General features: G+C 38.2%; 1 protein-coding gene across 1 annotated transcript in view; it reads right to left on the reverse strand.

Moving 5' to 3' along the window:
- Positions 1-24,101, reverse strand: part of PDE11A (phosphodiesterase 11A) — a gene marked incomplete at both ends in the record, with an annotated part of 137,656 nt that overhangs the window by 11,865 nt on the left and 101,690 nt on the right. The window contains 7 exons of the mRNA XM_080620917.1: positions 1,642-1,725; positions 4,239-4,309; positions 7,603-7,670; positions 9,028-9,105; positions 13,376-13,476; positions 16,059-16,149; positions 19,112-19,221. Coding sequence (XP_080477043.1) covers positions 1,642-1,725; positions 4,239-4,309; positions 7,603-7,670; positions 9,028-9,105; positions 13,376-13,476; positions 16,059-16,149; positions 19,112-19,221 — 603 coding nt within the window. The remainder of the gene's footprint in view (positions 1-1,641; positions 1,726-4,238; positions 4,310-7,602; positions 7,671-9,027; positions 9,106-13,375; positions 13,477-16,058; positions 16,150-19,111; positions 19,222-24,101) is intronic.

Genomic DNA, 24,101 nt, shown 5'->3' on the forward strand with positions numbered 1-24,101 from the left:
AGCATGATGCAGAGACAGCAGAAAACAGGGAAATCAGATGTGAATATATTCCCCAGAGATCTCCTGCTAAGATGGAGCTAACTAACCAGAGCTTTAATGCTCAGATGTAGTCTCCTCATGCAGAGGATGGACTGATTATCAGTTTTTCCTGCTTTAACATACATTTTTGGATTACAGATGCTATTACAAATGTGAATTTTGGTACAATGTGTATTCTAGTGTAATAAGAACTATTATACTGTAAGGAACTTTTTAAGAGATGTTGTCTAAGGTCAGTTTCATCCTCCTACCTCCATTGTACAGAATGATCTTGATATTTTAAAAAAATATGGGTTTATATTCTTATTCTGTGCTTGCTCTGCTTTAATTGTTTGAAACTGTAGCTTTAGTTTATTTCATCGTGACAAAGACTGTCCTGAGAAAGGGACAGGATCTGCTGGGCAAGGCAGTAGCATGCCTCACTGTTCACACAAGTGCATGTTGTCCATGTCACACAACAAGAGTTGCCTTTGCTTATGGGCAGCCACTTCATTGTCACAGTGGCAGCCTCAGATGCTACGAGATACAGAGAGCAAGGGAAGCACACTGTATGCTATGGTGATGTATCTGGTCTATAAAATGAAAAGGAACTACCAATCCATTTTTATTTGTGTACAGGAAAGCTATATTCAGGCACAAGTTCAGCAGTTTAGTGTTAACATGGGAGCTGGTACCTGCTTTCCACCTCTTGGCTTTGTATCATCACTGACCCATTCATTGCTTGGAGATGTGAGGCAGTTTAGGGTGCAGTGGTAGCAGGGAGAATGTGTTGCAGTTCCCCAAAACTGCCTAGTGAGAACACCCCAATGTTCTCGGTGGTAAAATTGGTACTCTTTAGTGGCATAAGGTGGTCTATGTGGTTTCAGTGAGTAGGTGGAAGAGTGGGTGACATGGTTATTGATAATTACATTTCTACAGTGTTATTTTGCTGTTGTTTTATCCTGCTTGTGTAGCTCTGCTGTCTGTACAGGTAAAAGACAAAAAGTTAAAATGATGAAGCTTATATTACACAAGTCAGATTCTGAAGTTGGTTTAATCCAAAAAGAGGGAAGCATTATTCTGGTCGTCTACAGCGTTAATAAAGTAGTACTTGAGCACTTATATCGAGCATCCACATAGTCTGTGTGGAAGCATGATTGAAAGAGGAAACTCCAAGTTAAACAGCACATAGGTTAAACCACAAATCATTTGTCACTGACCTTAAAAACTTGGCCTAGAGTGCCCCATAACATGGAATGGAGCCAGAAGGGAGTGCAAAGGCTCAGCCTTGTGCTTCCCTTTGGGTCACACATATTTAGACAGATCGGACAGCAACATGTAACAAGGCTGTCCCACTTCACACCTTGCCATGATGAGAATTTGTTTGTTTCAAATGTAATAAACTAAAAGGTTGCCCTATCAGCTTTTATTATTTAGTGGGGAATTACGTTTAGAGATGTTACCACCTTCAGGGAATCTGAAGATTTTCTGCATAGAGTTCAGACTTTTGGTAAAGTCAGAGTTCAAATAGCCTTCAAGGCTGCACTGCAAGCTAACTCTTTTTCCCTGGAGAGGCAGGAACAATCTTCTCTGGACTCTACAAGAGCAGTAAGTAAAAATTACCTCATACAATGGCATGCAGATGCTATCAATCCACTCGAGCTGCAACCTGGGTAGTTCATCTTTCCTGTTCCGATCGAAAATGGCCTGAATTGAGAAGGGAACAAAACTGTCATGCTTTATTACACTGGAGTATTTTACAGACACATCATCCAGCACTTTGGAGCTATGATCAAATTCTCACAACCAAAACATTTTGTAAACTGTAATCAGTCTTTGCAGTAATCTTCCTACTGCTTTGTCTGGCATGAAAAATACACTTTATTTTCAATTCTGTTTTGAAATTTGTAGGCTGAATGTATTTGAATTTTGTAATTCTGTGGTGTAAAATAAATGCTCCACAAGTTGGAGTTGAGCTGGTAAGAAACCTCCTGTAGAAATGTAAAGAAGATAATTTTTGAGTAGAAATTTCCCTTTTCTCACATAGGCTTTTCCAGCTCAGCAAAATGAACAGTGGTGGATCTGGGCTGGTTCCCTCCCTCCCAGTTACTCCGGGATATGCCAAGTTTTAAATGTTTGTCTTTTTCTTTGGAAAGTCTTTTTTTTAATCTGGGCCCATCTTCTCAAGGTTGGTGTTTCCTGTGGAAAGTTGCTTTCTCTGTCTTCTCGAAATTCCAGACTATATGAATTACATTACATTAAATGTCTGGTTGAATTCTTCTAGTAGTAGCCTGCCCTTTCTGACATACAGGTATCACTCAGTTTATCTAAGTAGGACCAGGAGGTAAGATTCAGGAACTCTGTGGTCTTAAATGAGAATCTTAGGTTTGATTTTGGAAAACTCTGTATTTCTTATTGACATAATTTTGAAAAATCCTGTCATTTTCAGATTATTACAAGCACAATGCAAGAAAAAAAAAATCCTTGAGTTATAAGAGAATATTGCATTATCTTGCTGATTGCCAACTCTTTTGTCTGATTAGCAGCGATATCTATTCTAGGTGGTTTGTCATAGCAATATGTCATGAAATAGATCAGCGTTTGATCTAGTTTAAAAATTCTCATTAATGTGGTAAAACTCTACGCGAGATCTATGATTTTGACCCTTGGCTATCAACTGTTTGAACTGATGAACTTGGATGATTTACTGGCCTTATTTCCCATCATAAGACACTTAATACATGAGGTAACTGGATTTTTTTTAAATTCTGAAGGGCCAAGCAGAGAGGAAAATCTTCCTTCAAGCTGTATGGCTTCAAAGCACGTGGCCCATAAATTACTATATACCTTGGTGTAGACTGTAGAGTCCAAAAGAAGAGTGAGAGGGCTCCTGTGATGGCGGCAATACTAAAAAGATTTATAGCAATACACTTCTTTCCCACCTGTCTGGGCTGTTAGATGCAGATTTTCAGAAGACAGAAGTCCAGAAGAAAGCTCTGGGCTTTTGTCTTTCTCTGCACTTCTAACAAGTCTACAGTATATCCAAAAGGTAGATGTAATAACATACTTGAAAATAACTCTTAAGGTTGCTGGACCTGGCCCATTTTCACTGGAATTCACCGGTACTTAAAGACAGTAACATTAATGGGTGTATTAAAATGAAATTACTTCCTATTTTGCTTCATTAGCATGAGAAACACACTTTGCAAATTTTATATACAAGGCAGAAAAGGCACTTCCATCCCTATTATATGAAATGTTACTTGCAGTTATTCAGGCCTAGAATTGGTCTCAGAATTGTGAATATCATGACTGACTGATTACTCTTCTACTGGACTATAGCTATCATTTTTTTCTGAGATGTACACAGAAAACTCCTATAGGGAAGAAATTCAGTATTGTCGCAACCTCTGACAGTATAAAAAGTGAAAAGCCATTTACTGTATCTGAGCATTATTTACCACATACTTTAACTTTTTTACTTCATTACATCACCACAGGCTCATGTGTAGTATTACTCAAGTGAGAGTAAGTCTGAGCCATTGCAATGGTCTTTTTATTTTAGGAAATGTATTTGTCATGGGTTGCAAATTAAATTCTTTAGAATACTTTCTGTTATCCTTCTCCTGTTGCTTCCAGATATTGGCTTGGCAACACTTTGAAGTGTTGGAGAAGGATAACCTGGATAAGGCTCTTTCTTCAAATTGTTCACTGAAAACCTTTATGGAACTTTTTTCCTAGTTGTTTGACACTTTATACTCATCTGCCTATGTTCCACTTAATACCAATTTATCCTTTCAATCACAGTGTTATATTTAGTTGAATATCTATAGAAATGCTTTTCTGCATTTGACACGTCCAATAACACAGCTGCAGCATAAACTAAATCTGACAATCTTGATTTCCATAGGTAGCTGGTGATTTTTACTTGAATACTGTGTATTAAAAACAATACCTATTGCTTAGAAAATTGACTGACAGAATAACCTTGGGAATAGGTACAGAAAATGGAGAAAAGGGCTTAATACAAAGTGACTGAGTTGACTGGAAAGCTTTTATTTAAATAAGGGTCTAATATATGGCATGTCCTTATTAGACAGAGTATTTATTCCAAGATTTTTCTTTACATGCAAAATATGGGTAGTTTTTCTGAATGCACCTGGTGGTATTTTCTTACCCTATGCAAGTTAGTAACTATTTCAGAAAGTATTAAAACTTACTGAAGGGGTGAGTTTGAGTTCAGATCTTTCTCTGTCTCCTTGTTCAAAGAACTCGCTGGTTACCAGCTCAGCTGCCTAAAACATAAATCAAGATAAAGGTTAGAGTTCTCGCTACATAATTTTTAGGGTAATGAGTTCTTGCTCAGACCATGACTTCAGCCTGTGCTTAAGTGTAAAGAAGTGAATAGCTTAACCTATGTGACTGGTATCAGGCACGTGTTTGTATAGATTTCAGGACTGGGCATACAGGGTGCATAAACAGCCGTAATCACTGATAGGCACACATCCCTTTGATAGGGAATTGACTGTTGGAATTATATTGCAATATTGAGGTAGCACTCAGTGCACTTATATGCAACTTAATCAAGTATTAAGAACAGAATAGAAAATTATAGCTTGTTGGCATCCACAATTATGTCTGTAAAAATGCTTTGTAAGATGTGCAAGAGCTCTCTGGGTATTTACAGCCTGTTGCCCTGTGTAAACAACTTCGCTTATAAAAGAAAGTTAATTAACTAATAACATCTGTTGTCTTAATTTAATATGAAATCATAAAGGTTTTTTTCCCCACTAGGCTTTACTTTTTTCCCAGGACTGTAATCACTATCGGCTCTGCATATCTAAATATGAAGTTAGATTGTGATTATCATATTGAATCAAAATCAAGAACTAGTGGGTTGGAAGTTGTAATGCATCTTTCTGACTTTTGTGAATGAAGATGTTCTATTCACAGATGAGGTTTGTGCTTCTCAGAAGAACACAAGATTTAAAAACAAAATTGATCATGGAAACATCAGGAATTTTAGGAAGTCAAACAGTGAATAATCCTGAAAAAGTAGCTTTTACGTACTGTGCTTGTCATTTGCGGAGCTTTGAAGGTAGGCATTTTTATGTGACATTTGAGATGCAAAAAAGGGAAACTAATCTACCGAAGATGGCATTTGGTTCCTAATGCTCCTGTCATGCCTCCTTATTGCTTTCGAGTAAATTCAAGCTAGGAAATGATTTTATAACGCTGGAGCACAAGAGCACATAACTAAGCAGAGAACCTACACTTCATAAAATCTCAAAAATTCTTGCTCTAGCAACTGCATTTTCCTAACATTCACAAATCCAAAGCTTTTTACAGTTGAAATAAGGAGTATTGAAATAAATTTGAAGTGGGTGAAGTGGTGTTGTAAAATACTCTTAAATCTTGAGCTAGGCTATCACATGGTTTGGAACTTTATAATGTATGTAATCCCAATGCACTAATAAAATCCTGGATCAATACTCCAGATAGAGGAATAATTTAACAACTTAGAGGCAATCAACAGTTTGCCAAGTGTATTGTATAAAAATGATAAAGATTTAGTCTCAACCCTGTCTGTCACTGCTGTTTTGATTCTGTACTCCTTGTGTGCCTTTCCCTATCGTCTCATCGTGAATTTTTCTTTCTTACATGAATCAAAGGAAATAAAGGCTATATGTATAAACAGCTATATGTATAATGGCTATATGTATATATGTAACAGCTATATGTATATGTAACAGCTATATGTTATATATATGTATATATATAACAGCTATATGTATAATGGCTATATGTATAAGGCTATATGTATAAACATATATATATAATATGTATAAAGGCTATATGTTTAATCTTTATCCCTCACTTTTCATGTTGTGTTTTTTTTTTTTTTTGGGGGGTGGGATTTGTTTTATTCTTTTGGCACTTTTGAGGTCAAACTCTTTCTGTTTTCCCTCTATGGACTTATCAGCCTCTCTGCTCAACCAGGTAATGTTTCAAATGGAACCTTTGATTTGGTTGCAGGGTTTAGGTTATGCACCAGGTTGCAGACAGATTTTCACTTGCAGACTTCAGAAGTGGTAAGAATAAAAAAAAAAACCCCAAACAACAGCTTGTAAGAGAATTCTGTGCTAATTCAGCACCAGAGCACAAACACCGACAACATGGAAAATAGACCCTACCTGACATTTTGGCTGTCAAAGAAAAGGGAGAAGCTAACTGAGTTAAAGAGGAAAATTGAGGAGGGATTGCACAAACTGCAGTTGTGGTTAGGTGACACTGAAAAATCTTGTGACTCATTTTCCCAGGATACAAGCAACTTCTATGATTTCCATGGGAGATGACCATATTAAAGTAGAGTAACAGCCTTATAGAAGGACTGTTGTCATGGTCTGCTTATAAAAGAAAGAAAATCTCATCTGACAAAGCTGAAAGCTGAGCTGAAGCCCTCACCACATAAATGTGGTTTGTTTTTTGGTTTTACTGAGTTAATGTGCATGTAACAGTTGTAGGTCCCTTTCAGTTCCTGTTACATCTTTGTCCTTCCCCAAGAAATCTATCTGCTCCTGCCTCACCATTTATCTGGTTTAGCTTCTTTCTTTCACCACATCTTTTTTTATCCATCACTTTGCTGTTAAGCCAATCAAACTCCCGCCAGGTGCTTAGTGACACTCATCTGCACTGATATATATCATATTCTCTTCCTGATGCTGTATATTCTTCCAAAACCCTACACATCCTGCTTTTTACTAGCTTATTCTGAACCTCAGTAAAGGACAGAATTATTAGCATGGATACAGGCGATAATAAGGATAGATGCCAAGTATTGAAAGATGCCTAGAAGAGGGAAAATCATGTGGTAAAGGACAAGACTTTTGGGACAGTTTGCTTTCCCACATTTGTAATTGTTTCCCAATGCTGGACCCAAGTTTCATGTGTATTTAGCAGTATTGTATATAAGTGTATGTTTATGTATGTATGTGTATATTTATGTATGTACAGATGTGCATTATGTGTATTTCTGAGGAGCCTACTCAGCAGCAGAAGCCTGAATTTTTGTTTGTTTCCAAGTAGAGGATGCTAAAAAAGGTTCAATACTACACTTGCATGTTTTTTCCCTCACTGCTGAGAAAATGAATGCATTTCTTCTCTCGTATATACTGAATATTTTATGTTAATCAGTGTTTGCAGATCATCTGGTAGTATTTTTGATTTAGGGAAGATTTTTCCTTGGCAGTGGCAAACTTTGCGACAAAACCAAGTAAATGCATCTACATGTGGCTAATGCTTTTTTTGTTTAATCCATCTGGGTTTTTTTAATATGGATTTAAAAAGGTTCATAAGAGAAGAGGCTCTAAAGCCAGATCTCTTCAGGTACCTACATGCTGCTCACCAGCATGTGTACATGGAAAGATTATGCAACAAACCATTTCTTGCAGAAACCCCCTGCTATTTTTTTATAGCATTAATACCGCTGTAAATTGATTCCAGTTTTGGTCCCCTGTAAGCCCGGGCCCTGGGAATATTGTCCTGCCAGTCCCGCCTCCTCCCAACCCTGCTATTAATCATGACTTGCCTGTCTTGAAATCTCCCACGGTTTGGTCACAGCTCCAAGGTCACAGGCTGTCATTAGCATTGATCTGAAAAACAGAAATGAACAATACAAGCTGAATCAACCTTTGTTGTATTTCTAAACAACTCTGCTCTGGGTGCATAAATAAATAATACATATATAAGATGTCAGCCCTGGCACTGTCTTTACCTCCAGAAAAGAATGACATGTTTGAAATCTCAGCCATCAGCATGGTTTTTGCATCACAATTGTGCCTAGGAAGCCTAATGTGTTGCAGGTCATCAGATGATGAATTTTGGTATTGTGCTTTGCATGCTAGAAATGATATTGCAAGGGAGTTAACTGCTAATTTTGCAGTACTTCTAACACTACTTACATTAATACCTGTAATATACTAGAAAGCATGTGCTTCACATGATATAAGTAAGGGTATTATTATATAACACCTGCAAACTGGATTAATTTATATGCCTATTTGTAAAAGTGACTGCTGTAGCACAAGAACCTATAATCACAGGAGGCAACTCAGACACTGTTTAAGCAGTTTCTACTGCTCATCTACAATAAAATTTAAGATTTACTATGAGCTATACTGTTCCACTGTAGTTTAATACCCAGCTACAGCCATGTTTTATATGCATTAGGAGAAAGAAACCATTCAGCTGTAGAAAGCGTTTATGTACAGTACATGATGCAGATAAAAGTCTAAGAAAGTTTAAATGAAGAACAGGGGCACTGAAAATGAAACATCAAATATATTGCCTGAATCTAAAATTAGGAATGGGTGAAATGATATGGAAAATAGAAAATGGCCGATGTTTTGGTCAAAAGACCAAAAGGAAACAGAATTTAAATGAAATTTCAGATAAAATGAGACATAATCAGGCATGCATATGCAAATGCACACATTTTATTGTCTCAAAAGCCTGGTATACTCAAACCACCCACAATGTCTGAGGTTTTCAATAGGATGCATGCTCAGATCATTTTTGAGGGCTAGAAGAGTACCGTGTATCTGCAAATTCCCAGGTACAGACTAGAAGAGCAGAGAGAAGCATGGCCAGTGAAAGAAAACAGCTGAGAGGAGGAGGGAACAGGGACAAGAAAGATCTTTGTGTCCTGAGGCAGAATACTGATGTTTTCTGGAGAAAGAGCAGAAGGGCTGAGCGGTAACTGGTGAGGCTGGGAGAAAGGGAAGAAAACATGACAGAGTGTCAAGGCAGAAACAAGAATGGAGAAGGTGATTACATCCTTGCTGTTTGGTAATGTTTAGAAATCATACCCTATATTTCTTATTATGAATCATATAGTTAAAACAAAGCTATCTTATCTTGTTACTCTAAGTCTTCATGACATATGAAATTCCTTAAACAAATGTGGCTTCACTTTGGAATAACCAGAAAGCAAGATATAGTAGTGCTCACCGAAATATTTCTCGGTGGTTTTTTGTATTCCAATCATAACCACCTTTACTGACAAGTTCAAAAAACTCGGTCCTTCTCCTGCAACAAAACAGATTATCAGAGAAGGAAACAAGACACTTTTCAGGGCAACACTGCAGTGGAAGCACAGTTCTCTGGATGACATGAAACCATTGCACCTCGTGTATTATTGTTAAAGTCATTACACTGACAGTCCATTTAAGCGAAACATACTAATATCCGAACATGTTCTATAAATGTCTGTTATCAATGTCAGAGTTGCCTAGTAAAAGCGATATTGTATTTATGGTCTCTGAAGACAAGGAAATAAATGGTACCAAAATGTTCAGTCATCCATGGAAGCATGAAATGTTCAACTACAGCAGTGGGCAGACAATAGAAACACCCCTGAAATATGAACACACTTCTCTTTACTTGTCTTTGCAAAATGCTTTTTACTTCTGTATCCTGGAGGGTTTTTCAGAGACGCACAATTCCTGTTATTTCCAGCACACAGAACAGAACAGTGAGACACAGGAGCTCCAGATGTTTCGAGTTAGTAGCTCTTAATTGACTAGAAACTAGGTCTCCCTGCTTGGTTCCGTGCTTTGTCTTCTGGAATATCTTCCCTATGTCCTCAAAGAGGGACAAAACGTAAGCCAGGGCATGTTAATGTTTGTTTGGTGCCTCTAAGTGCCAAAATTCTGAGTCACCATAGCCTGTGACTTTTTATGGCACTGAGACTCTGAGCAGCTATTACTGCAAGCAGCGTGACTACAATATGAAACAGATCCTGACCCAGATATAGCAGAACTTGAGGTATAAAAATATGGAACAACTTGCCGAGAGTAACACAATGTATTAACATCAAAGCTGGAAAGCAAATACCTGTGTTCTGAGTAACAGTCCAGTGCCCCATCTCATAGGAGATTCTTTGTTAATTGGAAATGTAGTTCGATTCCCCAATGAGAGAGAGTTTGCAGAGTCTTGTATTTATTTTCTACATTTACTTCATCATATTTTGAACAGTGATTATTGAAAGCAGTCTGACAGCAGCCAGCACAGGTTTTATACCCGAGGAGATTCACACTGCCAGGAACATTGCCCATGCTCAATGGACAGTATTTTATGTGGAATATGTTCCATTATTCTGGCTCCTTACTGTCATACATTGCATCACCACCAGTCACTGCTACTATAGGGCCTTTCTATAACGGATTTCATAACAGCAGCTAGAGCAGAGAGATATAAGGACTACATAATGATATCTAATCCCTCATGAAATAAGATATAGGAGTTTCACATTACAAAATTTGCTGGGACAATGCAAAGCCACACATGCAGAAAACAATTCAGTTCTCTGACACAAAGTCATAGCATCATGGCTCCAGTGGAAATAACTACTGCAACAATGACAATCTTAATGGCCAAGAGTAGTTGGCATATAAACTTAAAACCAGCCTAATCTTGACCAGATCATCAACAACTAGAGGCTCTAAGAGAGCAAGCAGTGGATTTTTCCATCCTGTATTTCAGTGCCCGGTCTAACAATGCAAAATTTGATAATGATTTCATTTTGAAGTATTAAATGTTCTGGGCAATTCGTATATTAATAGACAAAAACAAGGTAGGAATGCTTAAAGCTGAAAGCTCAGGAAGGTGACATCTCAGAAACCTCAAACATTCACATTTGAAATAGAGCGATCCATAAAGAGTAACTGAAAATGTGACTCTCAAGGCCCTATGTTAGGCTAAAAACTTTAAGAATTTTCTTTGAAATCCATTTAAATGAATGCAGGAGGAGTAGTCCAATTCCACAGAGAATTTCTAGTGTAGGAAGGAGTTAGCCCGAGGAAAGCAGCCATAGTACAAGGAAACAGTTTTGTGGTATCCAAAATGAAGAGGTTTGCTATTATTAAGCAAACATAATATGCTAGGATTTCAGAAATAAACAGAATTATAACAATTTTGTGATGTCTTTGAGTAGCATTGACTCTGGTTGTATTTTGCCTGGAAGGGAAAGTTGTCTTGCTATATATAGCAAACCCAGTTGCTCTACAGCCCAGTGGCTCAAGACATCATTTGAGTGAATTTCGATAAACTTCATTTTGGTTCCATGCTTTTGCTTGTTGTACTATCTACAAGCATCATTATCTAGAATTATCTGTTAAAATCAAGTATATTTTCCATCTGGTATTTCACTGAAAATCATCTTTGTGTTTGTTTGTAGAAAAGTAGTGTCTTGAGAAGGTTCTAAAGCTTTGGTCTGCCTGGAGTTTTGTTCCTTTCTAGCAAGCTGTAGTCTGCTATCATTAGGTTTAGGCATTCTAAGAATACTGATATGAGAATTTCCTCCTCTACAAGAGTATTGAAGATGTAGAAAACTGAAAAAACAAGGTAGGTACTTGTGCGGAAACATCTGTTCACATAGGGAGGCATTAAGGATTGTAAATCATTGTTTCCAGGGAGTGATTTTCAGGCACTTTTGGAAGTAAAGTAGCATAACAACTACCAGATTAATGAATCATAATAACACTAGAGGAAAAGATAACTCAATTGCAGACTTCTGAGTAAAGAGGCCTCATTTGCTAAAAGTTTTCTGATCCATGTAGCACATAAAAATCAATTACGCAAGCAAGGAAAAATAACCTTGAAATTCACCTGATGTTCCTTTTTGAACATTATTTCCCTGTTTTAAAACTAGAAAGACAGCTTGGCCATGGAGTTTTTCAACCTAAGGCAGGCAGGGAAGAGAGTTCCGTCACATCAGGGTCTGGACTGGGTTCCCTCCCAGGACGCTGCCATGGGACTTCTCTGGCTCTTCCAGGGGATGCAGGATCTTGGGCAGGGGGAACATAAGGGGCTATACCAGGGCAGTCACCCTCTCAGCCACTGCCACTCATCTCTTCCTTGACAGCACAAAACATTTCTGCAGCACTTGTTATTTGTGGTGAAACAGGAAAACCCGTATTCACACATCGCTGTGGTCCTTGTATCTCACTTCAAGCTGTCAGCAAATTCCCCTGTCATACCAGCCACCCAGCTAACAAGCAATCCTAACAGACAGCTTCAAAAAGAATATGGTTAAAAGGGGTTATTAGTTTTACTCAGGATTTTCCTGTCAGCAAGCAGAAATTTCTTCATAGACTAATGTTTAGAAGTTATTTATAATAAAACTATTCACTAAAAGCCTTTCTTAATACAACTTTACTGACAACAGTTGCAGGGAACAAAAAATATCAGCATGTCTACTGCCAGTACTGTTTAGAAACAGCCCTTGGCACAGTAACCAAATACTGAGGAAAAAAAGACAAAGCAAACATTGCAGCATCTCACTTAGTATTTTTACAAGTAACAGTTAAAGACACAATGTTGATATAGATAGTTGAACAATCTCAAGGTAAAGACTTCACTTGAAGCTTTCTGGAAACTTGGTTTGGTATCAACCATGAGCACAATGGAGAGACAGAATCCAGGTATACCACCCAAAGGAAAACATTACTAAATGCTACCAGCACTATACAGGAGAGGACACTAATGGACATCAAACAAAAAAATCCTAAGGATGAATTATCGTCAAGACTAGGAAGGTAGTATGCAGAAACTATGCATCCAGCAGCACTTTTCCCTGTAAGTCAGCCTGGCTGTGGCAGAGGGGGATGTCAAAAGTCCAGTGTAACGGTGATACCATGATTCTTCTGATTACATGTAGTCACACACATACTTACTAGGGAGAACTTGGTAATAATTAGCAGTATTTGAAAAGCATAAAATAACCCCAATTTGAAGTCTACTTCCAGATTTGATTTGTAAACAAGGAAAAGGAAGAAAACTGGATGAAAGAGAGTCTCTTTAGTTAAGCTTTTTAAGACCTATTCTCATGTAATGCAAATTGACATAATTTGTCTTCAAAGCAGCAATGTGTATGCTTTCATTACCTCTGCAACTGGGTCTGCAACTAAATACAGTATTTCTTAGCACACAAGTTTAGAAACAGAAATGGTGGAAAAGAATTAAAATATGTTCTTGTTTTTATACATTCCTTAAGAAATTATCATAGAAGGGATAGAAGAATTAACAGGACTGAGCTGTAAGTGGCTTAAAGTATAAGTCTAGAATTTCACTTGCTTTTTTTGTTGATACAGTCATGTTACACATAAAAGCAAAACTTACTTAGGCTAGTACAAATATCTCAAGTGCACAAGATATACTAAGTATTAGACTAAATCTATTCAACCACAGATTGAAACACTGATTTCTCATATTATATACCCTTATTGGTATTTAATAGGTCATTAGAGTAAGTTCTTTGAATTTTCATTTGTCAAATACGAGAAATGCCAATACTTACTCAAAATACAGAGTGAGGTCTGTTGCCAATATCGATTGCTTTAGAAGCTGCATAAGGTCACTGTAGTCCTTAGAGGACAAGTTAGCAAAGATGTTGTGACCCTATAATGAAAGAGATAAAAGAGGTAAAGTGCTAGCAATCAATACAGGTTTTTAAAAGGTTTTCTAACTCTTTAGTCTACTGTTTCCCTCTAACAGAGGCCTTTTCTGATTCATGGCAAAACTATGACAAAATAATAATGTTAATACTGCTGTGATTATATTGGGGTGGAAGAGTTGACAATTGTAATCAAGTGCCTGGACTGTTTTTCTAAACTCTGCTGAAATTATAGCCTCTTGAGGAAAGATTTACTCTTTGCTCTGACCTTGCATAGATTCAGTTTATGAGGAAAAACTATGGACACATCTCAATCTTTTCTGTTATTTGGGGAGCAATGCCTTGCAGCTTTTGAGTTGTGCTCCTAATAGATTTATCTGTGCTGCTGCTTGCAGGGGCACAAACTGCTATTAGAGCAGTCAAAGACATTAAATCAGTTTTTCATTCAAAACAGTCCATTTGCTCACTCTGCCCATTACTACGTTGTCTTACAGTGTATACAAGCATTGCCTATGCAAGCTAAAAACCCACAACTTTATGCAGTTTAAATGCCCTTTGTAGGCCAAATAGGCTACTTTTAAAGGGATCATGGATTAAGAATTTGAAAGGTGCTCTGAGGCCAGAATGAAACAAATTATTTAATATTGGTATTTGAGAGCAGGAAGGTCCATTTGTAACTGAATTTCTGAAAACTGAGAGAGACAGAGATCCTATAATTTATGAAATCCTAGAGAAAATAAACTTAAATAAACAAATTTAATGGAAAACTCTAAATGTAAGCTGAAGAAGTGACCTTTGTGACATTAGTCACAGGTAACTAAATTGACATACTACCCTTTTCTTTTTTTTTCCTAATCACCTGTAGAAACAATGAGGTTCTTGCTAAAGAGCGTTTTATTTTGGTGGTATTTAGCACTGTAATGCACACATTCAGTATGCGCTGCCACCTACTGCCTAGGAAGATTAAAATGCCCTTAAAACCAAGACTTTTCCAGCAGCAGGATTGCTATAACTCTGGTGGTCTGAGGACATAGTCAAGATAAGGTATGGAGGTAGAGATGGTATTTCTTAATAGATCAGGTAGTTTTTGTAATAAAAAAATACTTTGCCATTCATAAGAGATGGTCTCTGCTGTGACAGTGAAATGAATATTTATTTTCACCTAAATATTGAGAAGGATTTCAGAATCTAAAGCTTATTTATTAGCGAATAGGATATAAATTAATTTCAGTTTATTTAAGAGAGGAGACCAACTGCTCAGCTGGTGAATTTTTAAGTGAATCTTGGGGTATCTTTAAGTATATTGTAGGATCCAAAGTAAGAAGTGCAGTGTTCCATTAGCAAATACAATCTATTGAATTAAAAATCATGTAGGTTTAATTTTCTGGTCTAGGAATGAGGATCTGGTGAGGACTGAATGGTCAAAGGGGAGGACCTGTATTTGACTTGCATTTGTCTTCAGACTTGAGCCTATCTTCTGAGAGATATTCAGTTACAATGAAGATTTCAGGAACCAGAGGAATCACTGTTTCCCAGGAAGGCTTGTTCCAGGGACTGGAGAGTCTCATTGGTTTAGAAAAACAAAACAAAACTTCTTTTTTTCCTGTTCTAAACCAGTCTGTTTAACTTTCAAATGCTGTTTTTTCTTATGCCTTTCCCTGGTAGTGTAAGGAACCATTTAATTCCTAGGATCACCTTTTAGACGAGCTAGTCTAGGCTGAGCAGACTGAGCTGTTTAGATCTCATACCGGTTCTCCCCTTTCCTACATCTACTTTTTTAATATAACGTCTAGAAAAAGCCACAGTCCCATGACTAATCTCTGTGTCACTGTACACAGAGGGAAGGCCATCACCCTGTCTCCACTTGTAACCATGGGACATTCCCAGATGCTCTTCAAAAGTTACTGCAGATCAGCATATGGTCTCCAAGTGTGCTGTATGCATAATACTATTGTTTTTATATATACTGGATGCATTCTGTAACAAACTATCTGCGTAAAATCAGAAAACACATCCTTCTTTTCTCACTATGTCCCTGAGGTAGTGCATGCTGCATACTGTTACACGTAAGATATTCTAGACAAGAACTATGTCTTTCTATCTATCTGCAAAACAACTATTCTACTTTAGACGGCCTGATATTACTGATATTTTTTTCCTAAATAATTAAGTAAAATTATGTAAAACTATAATGAAATACTGATTATAGAAAGACTATCAAATAAAGTAAACTTGTCCAGTCAAGGATGACTGATACACTGATTACAAGACCTGTGTGGAAACATAAGAGCTTGTTTCACCTACCTATAAACCATTGAGCAGGATGTATGTAAAATGGCTGAGAAAAGCTGACAATATGATTAGGATATGCTCGCCTTGCCCCTAGCTGATTGAGACAAATATAATCTCTGGGCTCTATGATCAGCATTTGTATTTGTTTAATTTTGTGCTAGTTGTGACCTTTGTGGTAACCAATAAATAATTCTTCAAGGAGAGGGCATTAAAAAGGTACTGTGTGTGGTATTTCCTTTCTCCAGCTGAAACTGCCCAGCAGCTTACAGTGAAATTAATAGTAATGCTTTTGTACCTCACTTTGGAGAATCATGACAGCATGATTGAAGTGGTGGTGTTCCAAGGTAGCAGAGGTGCCGTAGAGCTGAGCTAAGGCTGATCCACTCCTGAAACGGAACATGGGGAGTCAACAAATACTGCACGTGTCTGCTTACAAAGCAGGTTTCAGAGACAGTTTAGTAACAAAAGCATGTAGGTATACGCTCCTTCTCCATTTCAACAACCACACTTAAGAGAGTTGACAAGATCAAAATACTAATTTAAAGACAAAGCATTTATGTTACAGACTTTGCTCAATATTATCAGCTGACCGAAGGTTCTCCTGGAACTAATGAATGAAATTTTGTAATGTAACTTTCAAAGTGCCTCATCAGTGCAGCAGCACAGGTGCACCACTGCGCATTAAAGACAAACAGTAACATCCCTGAGCTAGGAGTGGCTGTTTTGCTACTATTTTTAATTCTTAATAGATATAAACACAATGGCTTACAATAGGTGATTATGAACTCTTAAGAAAATCCAAAACACAGCAACAAAAAATCACCTGCAAATGCAGTGAGGTTCTGTCCACATGTAAAATCATGCACTTAAAAAAAACCAACAAAGGTAAACAAAAACCCACAAGTGAGAACAGTGAATGTAAAAGTAAAGTTTAGCATCTTTTGGAATGTATTTTCTCATCATGTTTATTGGCTAAACCGAAATTAGCTTTAGAATGCACAGAGCAGGTGGGTTGTCTGAGTCTGAAGAACAAAAAATCTATAGAATACAATTATAAAATTGTGAATCATTAGGAGGTGCAGAGAATGGGATTGGATTGTCAGAATAGTTACTGCTCACCATGACTTCACTTCTGGGAACTAAAGCAACAACATGGGTTTTCTTTCCGAAGAAATGAGAATAAGAGATTATTACACTAGAGACAAACAAAAAGAGGCTCCTAGGAGCATATACTATAAAACTGTGCCATATTGATATTTAATTATCAGAAGCAGCTATATTAGAAAGAAGGATGTCCAGGAAACATCATCCCTCGAGAATATGGTGTTGAGATATATAACAGAGCCATTTCAGGCAACTGCGATACTGCCTCCATCATATACCTCTTGAACTTTCATCACACAGAACAGCAGTATTGAACACTGAAGATAAAATAAGAAAATGTGATGCTTAAATTTATGTCAGGTTAGAGGAATAAATCGTAGCTGCTGTTATGAAAACTACAGCTTCTGTTTTCAGGGATGTTTTATGCATGTGTGGTAATGTTTGTCTTTTGTTAAATGTCTTCGGCAATTTCTTTATGGAGTCATAAAATGGTAGCCTCCTCTTCGAACTCTGCTGTCAAACAAGTGTTAAGTGATAACAGTCTAGTGCGAAACCTCTACCTTTAACTCAGCCACACCCCTACACAAAAGTAATGTTACAGTGGAGAAGTGGTTAACATAATCAGAGCCTAAAACAGTCAGGATGTAAATCTTCAGTCTTGGGTTTTTTAAATTAGGAACATAAACATCAATCAGCTGTGCTTCCTTCCTATTTGTCTTTTTTGAGTCTCTTCAAGACTCAGCTGCAAAGAAGGCATCTAGCAGTGCTTGATAACCTTTGCACCACAAGCTCTGTTTTTTGAGCACTGCAATTGATTTTCCTTGCTACGGTGATTGAAGATCCAGACAGTGTCATTGTTTCATTGAGACTGTACAGCAACACCAATAGCTCAGGAAATGGCAGCTTAGTGAATATCAGAAACATCAGTTTGAGTGATGTTCACTGACGCAACTTGCCCCCAGAAATGCAGCAGCCCATGCATACACACAGTGCAGCAGAGTACTTCTGCAAAAGGTAGGACAAAACAGGCTAATGCAATATCACCCTGCCTTTCAAGTATCTTTAGACAACCATTTGACCGCTTCTTCTGTCACACTGAGGGTTAGCAGTAATGCAGAACACACAAAGCTGAAAATACATGATGGGATCTGCAGGACAAGAGAGCCTGAAAGTCTTCTTCTATTCTGGCTGTAGAGGACCTGGGAAACCAAGAAAACAACACGGGATTTGGAGGAGTCACTGTGTCTGACAGATTTGTTTCACAGCTCGGCCAGGATGTTGTCAGGGAATATTTTTTCTTGTCCCTCCCAGTTCTCAGGGAACATGGATTTTGGAAAGAAGTTGACCTCAGTTAACAGAGTTCCCTTACCACCACAGTAAGAAGTACCCTCAAAACTTCCACAGCCTGCTTCAACCTCACTGTATCTGAGGGCAGCAGACTGGACAGTAAAAACATGTTCATGTCATGGCAGGTGAATCAGGTCATAAGCACTTTGAATAGAATAAAATTCATTTTTAGCATTGAAAACAGCCTGGAGAGTAAGATTTCACATAGGTAAGAATCTGCCTTCGAGATCCAGCTTCACGTTCTGGTGCGTAGCCACCCACCCCCCACCTCCCTCCCCTGTCCATTGCAGCATGTCTCTGAACAGGCTCTGTGTGCTCTGGCGTGTGGGACAAGCCAGGGAGGAGGCATATGTACTGGCCGGGGACACTGCGTGCTGCACAACCCATGGGTATGTGGTGAGACAACTGCTCCAGGCACCTGCTGTGGATGGTATGTATCAGAGCCAGGAATTTATGTCAGCTTGCCTACACTGATGTGAAAGAGTTTTTTTGTGAAAGCATTATTTCAGTTTTACATATTTTCGTCTTAATAGTTGAACAGCTTTTGCTTAAAATCAAGCTTTCCAACCAGCAGGAGCAACCCAGACAGACACTTTCATTTTTTCCTGGATTGAATACCAGAATCAATAATACCTAAGCCTGAAGAGAACATCAAGTTTTGGCACCACATTTCAACACACAGTGTCAGTTCAACAGCCTAATACAAAGGACAAGCCAGCAATTATCCAAAAGAACAGAGAATGATAAAGATGGATAGTCCCTCACTACATACAAGAGTAAGAATAGCTGGCCTTGGCCTAGGAAACCTGAAATGAATCCCTCATTCTTTATCCTGGTCACTTTTTGCTCTTCTGTGGAAGAAAAACATATAAAAGTAATAAGAATTAGAAAACTTACTTGGCTTGGAAGGCGTTGTTGGTTCCCCTGTGGTCAAGGTCATGACATAAGCATCCCACAATCAAAGCTAGAATTTCAATTTCAGTTAGAATCTCCTGAAATCCTGCGGTCTGAGGGCAGAAAAAAAAATAGCAGGTGTACCTATCAGTATCGAAAGCGATAAGTAATGTTAGGCCATCGAGCAACAGTCAACTTTGTTTTAATACCATGAATGTTTCAGTAAGGAGAAGATAAATGCTTTATTGTCATATTATATTCCCTGCTGTATGTTAGACGGTTAGCAGAACAGATAACGTCCTTGGAGTGATCTGTTATTATCTCTCTGTTGCATTTCCAGTGTGCCATTTCTCTACTACCCAGAAGTCACTAAAGGCAAAAAGAGCTGAAGACAAACACCAATAACTGCACACTAAGACAGGAACTGGAATTTCATATCAGAGAAATAAAAACCAAAATTTATTTCATTTTGAAATTATTCTTCAGAGGAGTAGTTAGACAGATTTCTTCAATCATGAGGTGACCATCTCGGTCAATCCCTAGTGTCACAGATAGCCAAGATGTTAAATCAAAAGACCTATAAATGAAGCCAGCTAAAATATGCTCTATGGAACTGTTATGGACTATTAAGAGATATTTTATCTGGGACATATGAAATGAAGCAACACGATTCAAAGAGGAAATCTGGTGTATTTCTGCTGCAGATACCTACTTGAATTTGGGAGAGAATTTTGAAAACTGATGTACAGAATTTTCCCATGAGCAGCTCAGACCACATATGGCCATGTGAAGGGGGTGGCTCATCCTACAAACATTTTTTGCCACTATACTTCTCCATGTGGATACTTGCCACAACAGTTTTCCTGCCTGAACTGCCCCATGTCAGAAAAGAAACACTCCTGTTACTGCTAACCTCAAGTGTCCTGAACAGATCTTGCCTGGAGGAGGTGCTGGAGCCTGAGTGGGACACCACCTCATTGGTGCTGCACCAATCAAACCACCTGGTTCTTCAACTCTTCTGAAGCATAAGGACATATTGCCTGCAAAAATAACTGGCTGAGTTGGAAAATCATAACACTTGTCTTTTCACAGTGCCATTCTCCAATGGCACTCCTCAACTAGCCACGCAATCTAGTTAGTATGAAAGGAAATTGCATCAAAGAAATATAAAATAGATTTTTATTGGACCAAACCAAGGCTGAACACTAATAGTACTTAAGAAATCTTGAATTCCCTTGATTTTTAATAGCATATAATTTCACTCACTGGCAAGAAAAGGGTGATACAAAGATGGTGAAGATCAGTGGGACTTGATGCCCATACCTGGTAGAACTTACAGCCAGCTCAGAAATGCCAGTCAGTTGCTGCAATACTATGTGAAAACTCGTCTGTTCACCCTGAAGACCGCAAATTCTACTTAAATAAATGCACATTCAAATCCAAATAGCCTCTGTTTTCATAGTCTGAAATGTGGCCATAGTTAATATTTAGGCAGTACAGGGAGCCAAGCTCCTCCAGGTGCTCAGGAATGCATTTCAGTGGGAATTGAGGAAGTGCAGGACTTACTACAAAAGCTTCAGTTGTGCCGAAAGTTTACATATCAGAAACCGACATCATGCCATGTGTCAAGTTTCAATCTAAAGAAAATGTTCACAGCTAAGTTAAAACAACTGAAAATAGAAATTCTATAACATAAAATTGATGGTGCAACAAATATTCTTCAGCATAACGCAAGCTTTGATTAAGCTTAAGCATTCGACCTGTATTGCAAATACAGGAAAGCTGATTAAGAAATTTATTAAGATTAGCAATATCTCAAAAATAAATGCAACATTTTATTTAAGCAAAAGTCTTGTCATTGACTCTATGAGAGAAATATGCGTATTTCACTTAATAAAAACCATTTAATTTAAAACAATGTTACGGCAAGGGGATGTCTGCTTTGAACATAAAGTAAGAAAATAGAGGATTACGTTTCCTCATGTTTTGAATTTACACAGGGAGAAAAAATACATGGCTATAGATGATCGTGCAGTAAAATTCATTTTCACCAGAAAAGGAATGACCCATAACTCATGAGTGGCAGAGTCTCCAGTGAGTTATAGAGGTCATTCTTTTATGTGAGGAAAAGAATTGCATTCATTATACCTTGCCCCACATTTATATGTTTTGTTATTAGCACAGCAGATGGGATTTTAATTTTGTATTGCTTACTTGTTCGTTTTTACTTTTTGAAACAAGTGTCAATGTGAACTGCGTTAGGCAAAGGCATTCATAATGAAGCCTGGGATTGATCCTGCGCTTTAATCTCACATGACATCCTTAACTCTCAGAAGCAGTCTTGCTTCAGTCCTTGTCTTCAGAATATTTGGGCAAGTCTGAAATACAGAAATGCGGCTTACAGGACTGGGCTTATAACTGCTCGGTGTCTAACCGGAGAGAGAAAATACATACTTTGATAAACAAGAACATACTTTAGATATGCAGAAGGCTGATCCAGGGGTGAAACAACTGGTTTAAGCTTTGTTTGGTTTCTGTTGTTTGGCTTTTCAACCCAGCTGAATTTTCCTTCTGCATTCAGTGGCTGCAGGTGGGGCCATTAGAGGCTACTGCATTACAGACTAGACATACTGTGCTATGGTAAAGCTACCTGGAAATACCCTAAAATAGACCTATTGGCTTCTATTTGTGGTGCAAGCAGTATGCTGAACTGTTGTAGAGAAATCAGGAGTAGGGTGCAATAACTGCACAGAACACTGCCTTCTTGACCATCAGAGCCCCTCTCTGACAGTCAAGGAATTTTCCCCTTTTTGCGAGTGGAAAAACAAGGTGCATACTAACTCGGATGGTTTCCCCAAGACAACTGCAGTAAGAGCAAGCCTTGTGCTATTACTAAGCTCTTGACTCTCTTTTGTGTCTTTTTTTTTGGCAAGATGAGTCTTCCTACCTCTGGAAGGGAGAAAGGCACAAGCAGGCCATATACTGAACTTATTCTGTTCTCAGCCAGAGCCACAGCAGAGTGGGGGTGGGATACATGGTGATTCCAATGCCATTGGCACATGCAGCCAAGCCCTGCACATGGAATTGCTCATTCAGTTTATTACCAGAAGCGTGTGAAATAAAATGAGCTTGGCTTAAAAATGCTCGCACAGACAGTTGCATCCCTGTGCCAACTGCTAAAAGAATCCCGAAATTATGCTTTGAGAACCACAGTCAAAGCAGTTTATGGCTGAGACCTCGCAGGCTTTTACTGGTGGCTGCTGGAGCAGCAGGGATGTGCTTTCTTGCTGCCAGTGTAGTCACAGCTATCTGAGATGGAGATGCCTAGTGGGAGAGCGCGTTTCCCATCGAAGAACAGCCTGCCCAAAACGTGGCCCCGGAGCTCCACCTAGAGGTCCTCACGAGTGAGGCTTGAGGGTTCCTCACGCCCTGGCAGCATTTGGCAGAAACTAATGTAATTCCCAGGTGAATGGTGCTGCCTGATTTTACCCTTACTTGTCTGAGTCAAAAGCTTTTCATTTTTCTATAACTGAAAAGAAAAAAAGCATGTCAAGTTTATAAAATGTTAAAAACGGCTGATGCCCACGCATTAGCATGAGATTTCATTAGAGACCATCAGAAACTGTCTGCTGAAATATCATCAATTCTGGTCAGCTGAGCAGCCTCACACCCAGAAGTTTAACCTTTCTCTCTTGTTGAACACCTCAATTTCCTTTGGCTCATGCTGTATGGTAAAACTTTGTTACGCGTCCATAAATGCTCACAGAAACAAACCCATATAGCTGGGATGGACTTAGCACTAGACCACATATACTTGCATCATACTCTTTTTTTTTAACTTGCCTGAAACAAAAAGTTCTGCCACAGAGATATGCCAAATGGAGGAGGACAGCTGGGAACCCGTGCTCTGTGAGCAGGAAACAAGTCACAAACTGTCTCAAGTTCATGTAACACCGGCGCTGATGCATGCTGTGAATGGCACAGGCTGTGGGGTTTCCACTGCTGCAGACAGGGTCCATATGCTAGCTGTGCCACGGAGACCAGCCAGCAACAAGAACATAAAAATTAGGGAAGAAGCGCGTGATACTCCAGATAAATAAATACTTGCACAAATGCTATTAACGTAATCACTCTAAGGTTCACAATAGATGACTGGCCATTAAGACTGAACATGAAGAAAAAATGGGAAAACTTGAATTCTTATTTTTAACTGGAAATAAAGCAAATCCAAAAGGTAAAGTACAGCAGTAAGTGTTGTGTGCATATAGACATGTTGCTTCTCTTTTGCCATATTAACCAGAATATTAAACATCCAGGACCACTGATGTTTATATCAACACATTTACAAAAATTAATTAGCCAAACATGGGTTATTTATTGCAGCAAGGTTGCTGTGGGGTAGGAGAGAAAGAACAAGTAAGAGTGGTGGTACTTGCACCAGAATTTACTTGTATGTTGAAAGGAGTTACAGATACTGATGGAGATACATGTTAGTCGAACCCAGAAATGTTACAGCGTCCGACAGAGATACAAGATTCACTTAGATCACTCTGTTGGAAGATAATCTTAAAATGTTTTAAAGTAATATGTTCTACAATTATTTAGATGAAGCTGGATAGAAAAGTAATAAATATAAACATAGTAAATACTTCTGAGATTCTAATCTTCCTTGGTTTTGTGCTTCTCAATTTAAAAGTCTGAGATAAATGTCAAATCAAAGACTTCCAAAAGTAAAACATTTTTGTAAGATCAAGATCTGTAACAACAAGCTCACTCCAAGACTGCCATCTGTTTTCAGTCACTTTAATGTGCTTGTGATATCACTGTCACTAAAACACTGTGAGGTTTTGCCAAGTATGTGCTGCCTTAAGTTGAATAGCTTCCGTGTGCACTTCTGTTGGAAATGAATATTATAATAACTAGAAAAGAAATCAAATGCTGGAAAATGTGTAGACAGGTAAAGCAATGTGGCAGTAAAAGCTCCTGTGGGATT

This window comes from Psittacula echo (assembly GCF_963264785.1).
Source record: "Psittacula echo genome assembly, chromosome: 6".
In the NCBI taxonomy this organism is placed as follows: Eukaryota; Metazoa; Chordata; class Aves; order Psittaciformes; family Psittacidae; genus Psittacula; species Psittacula echo.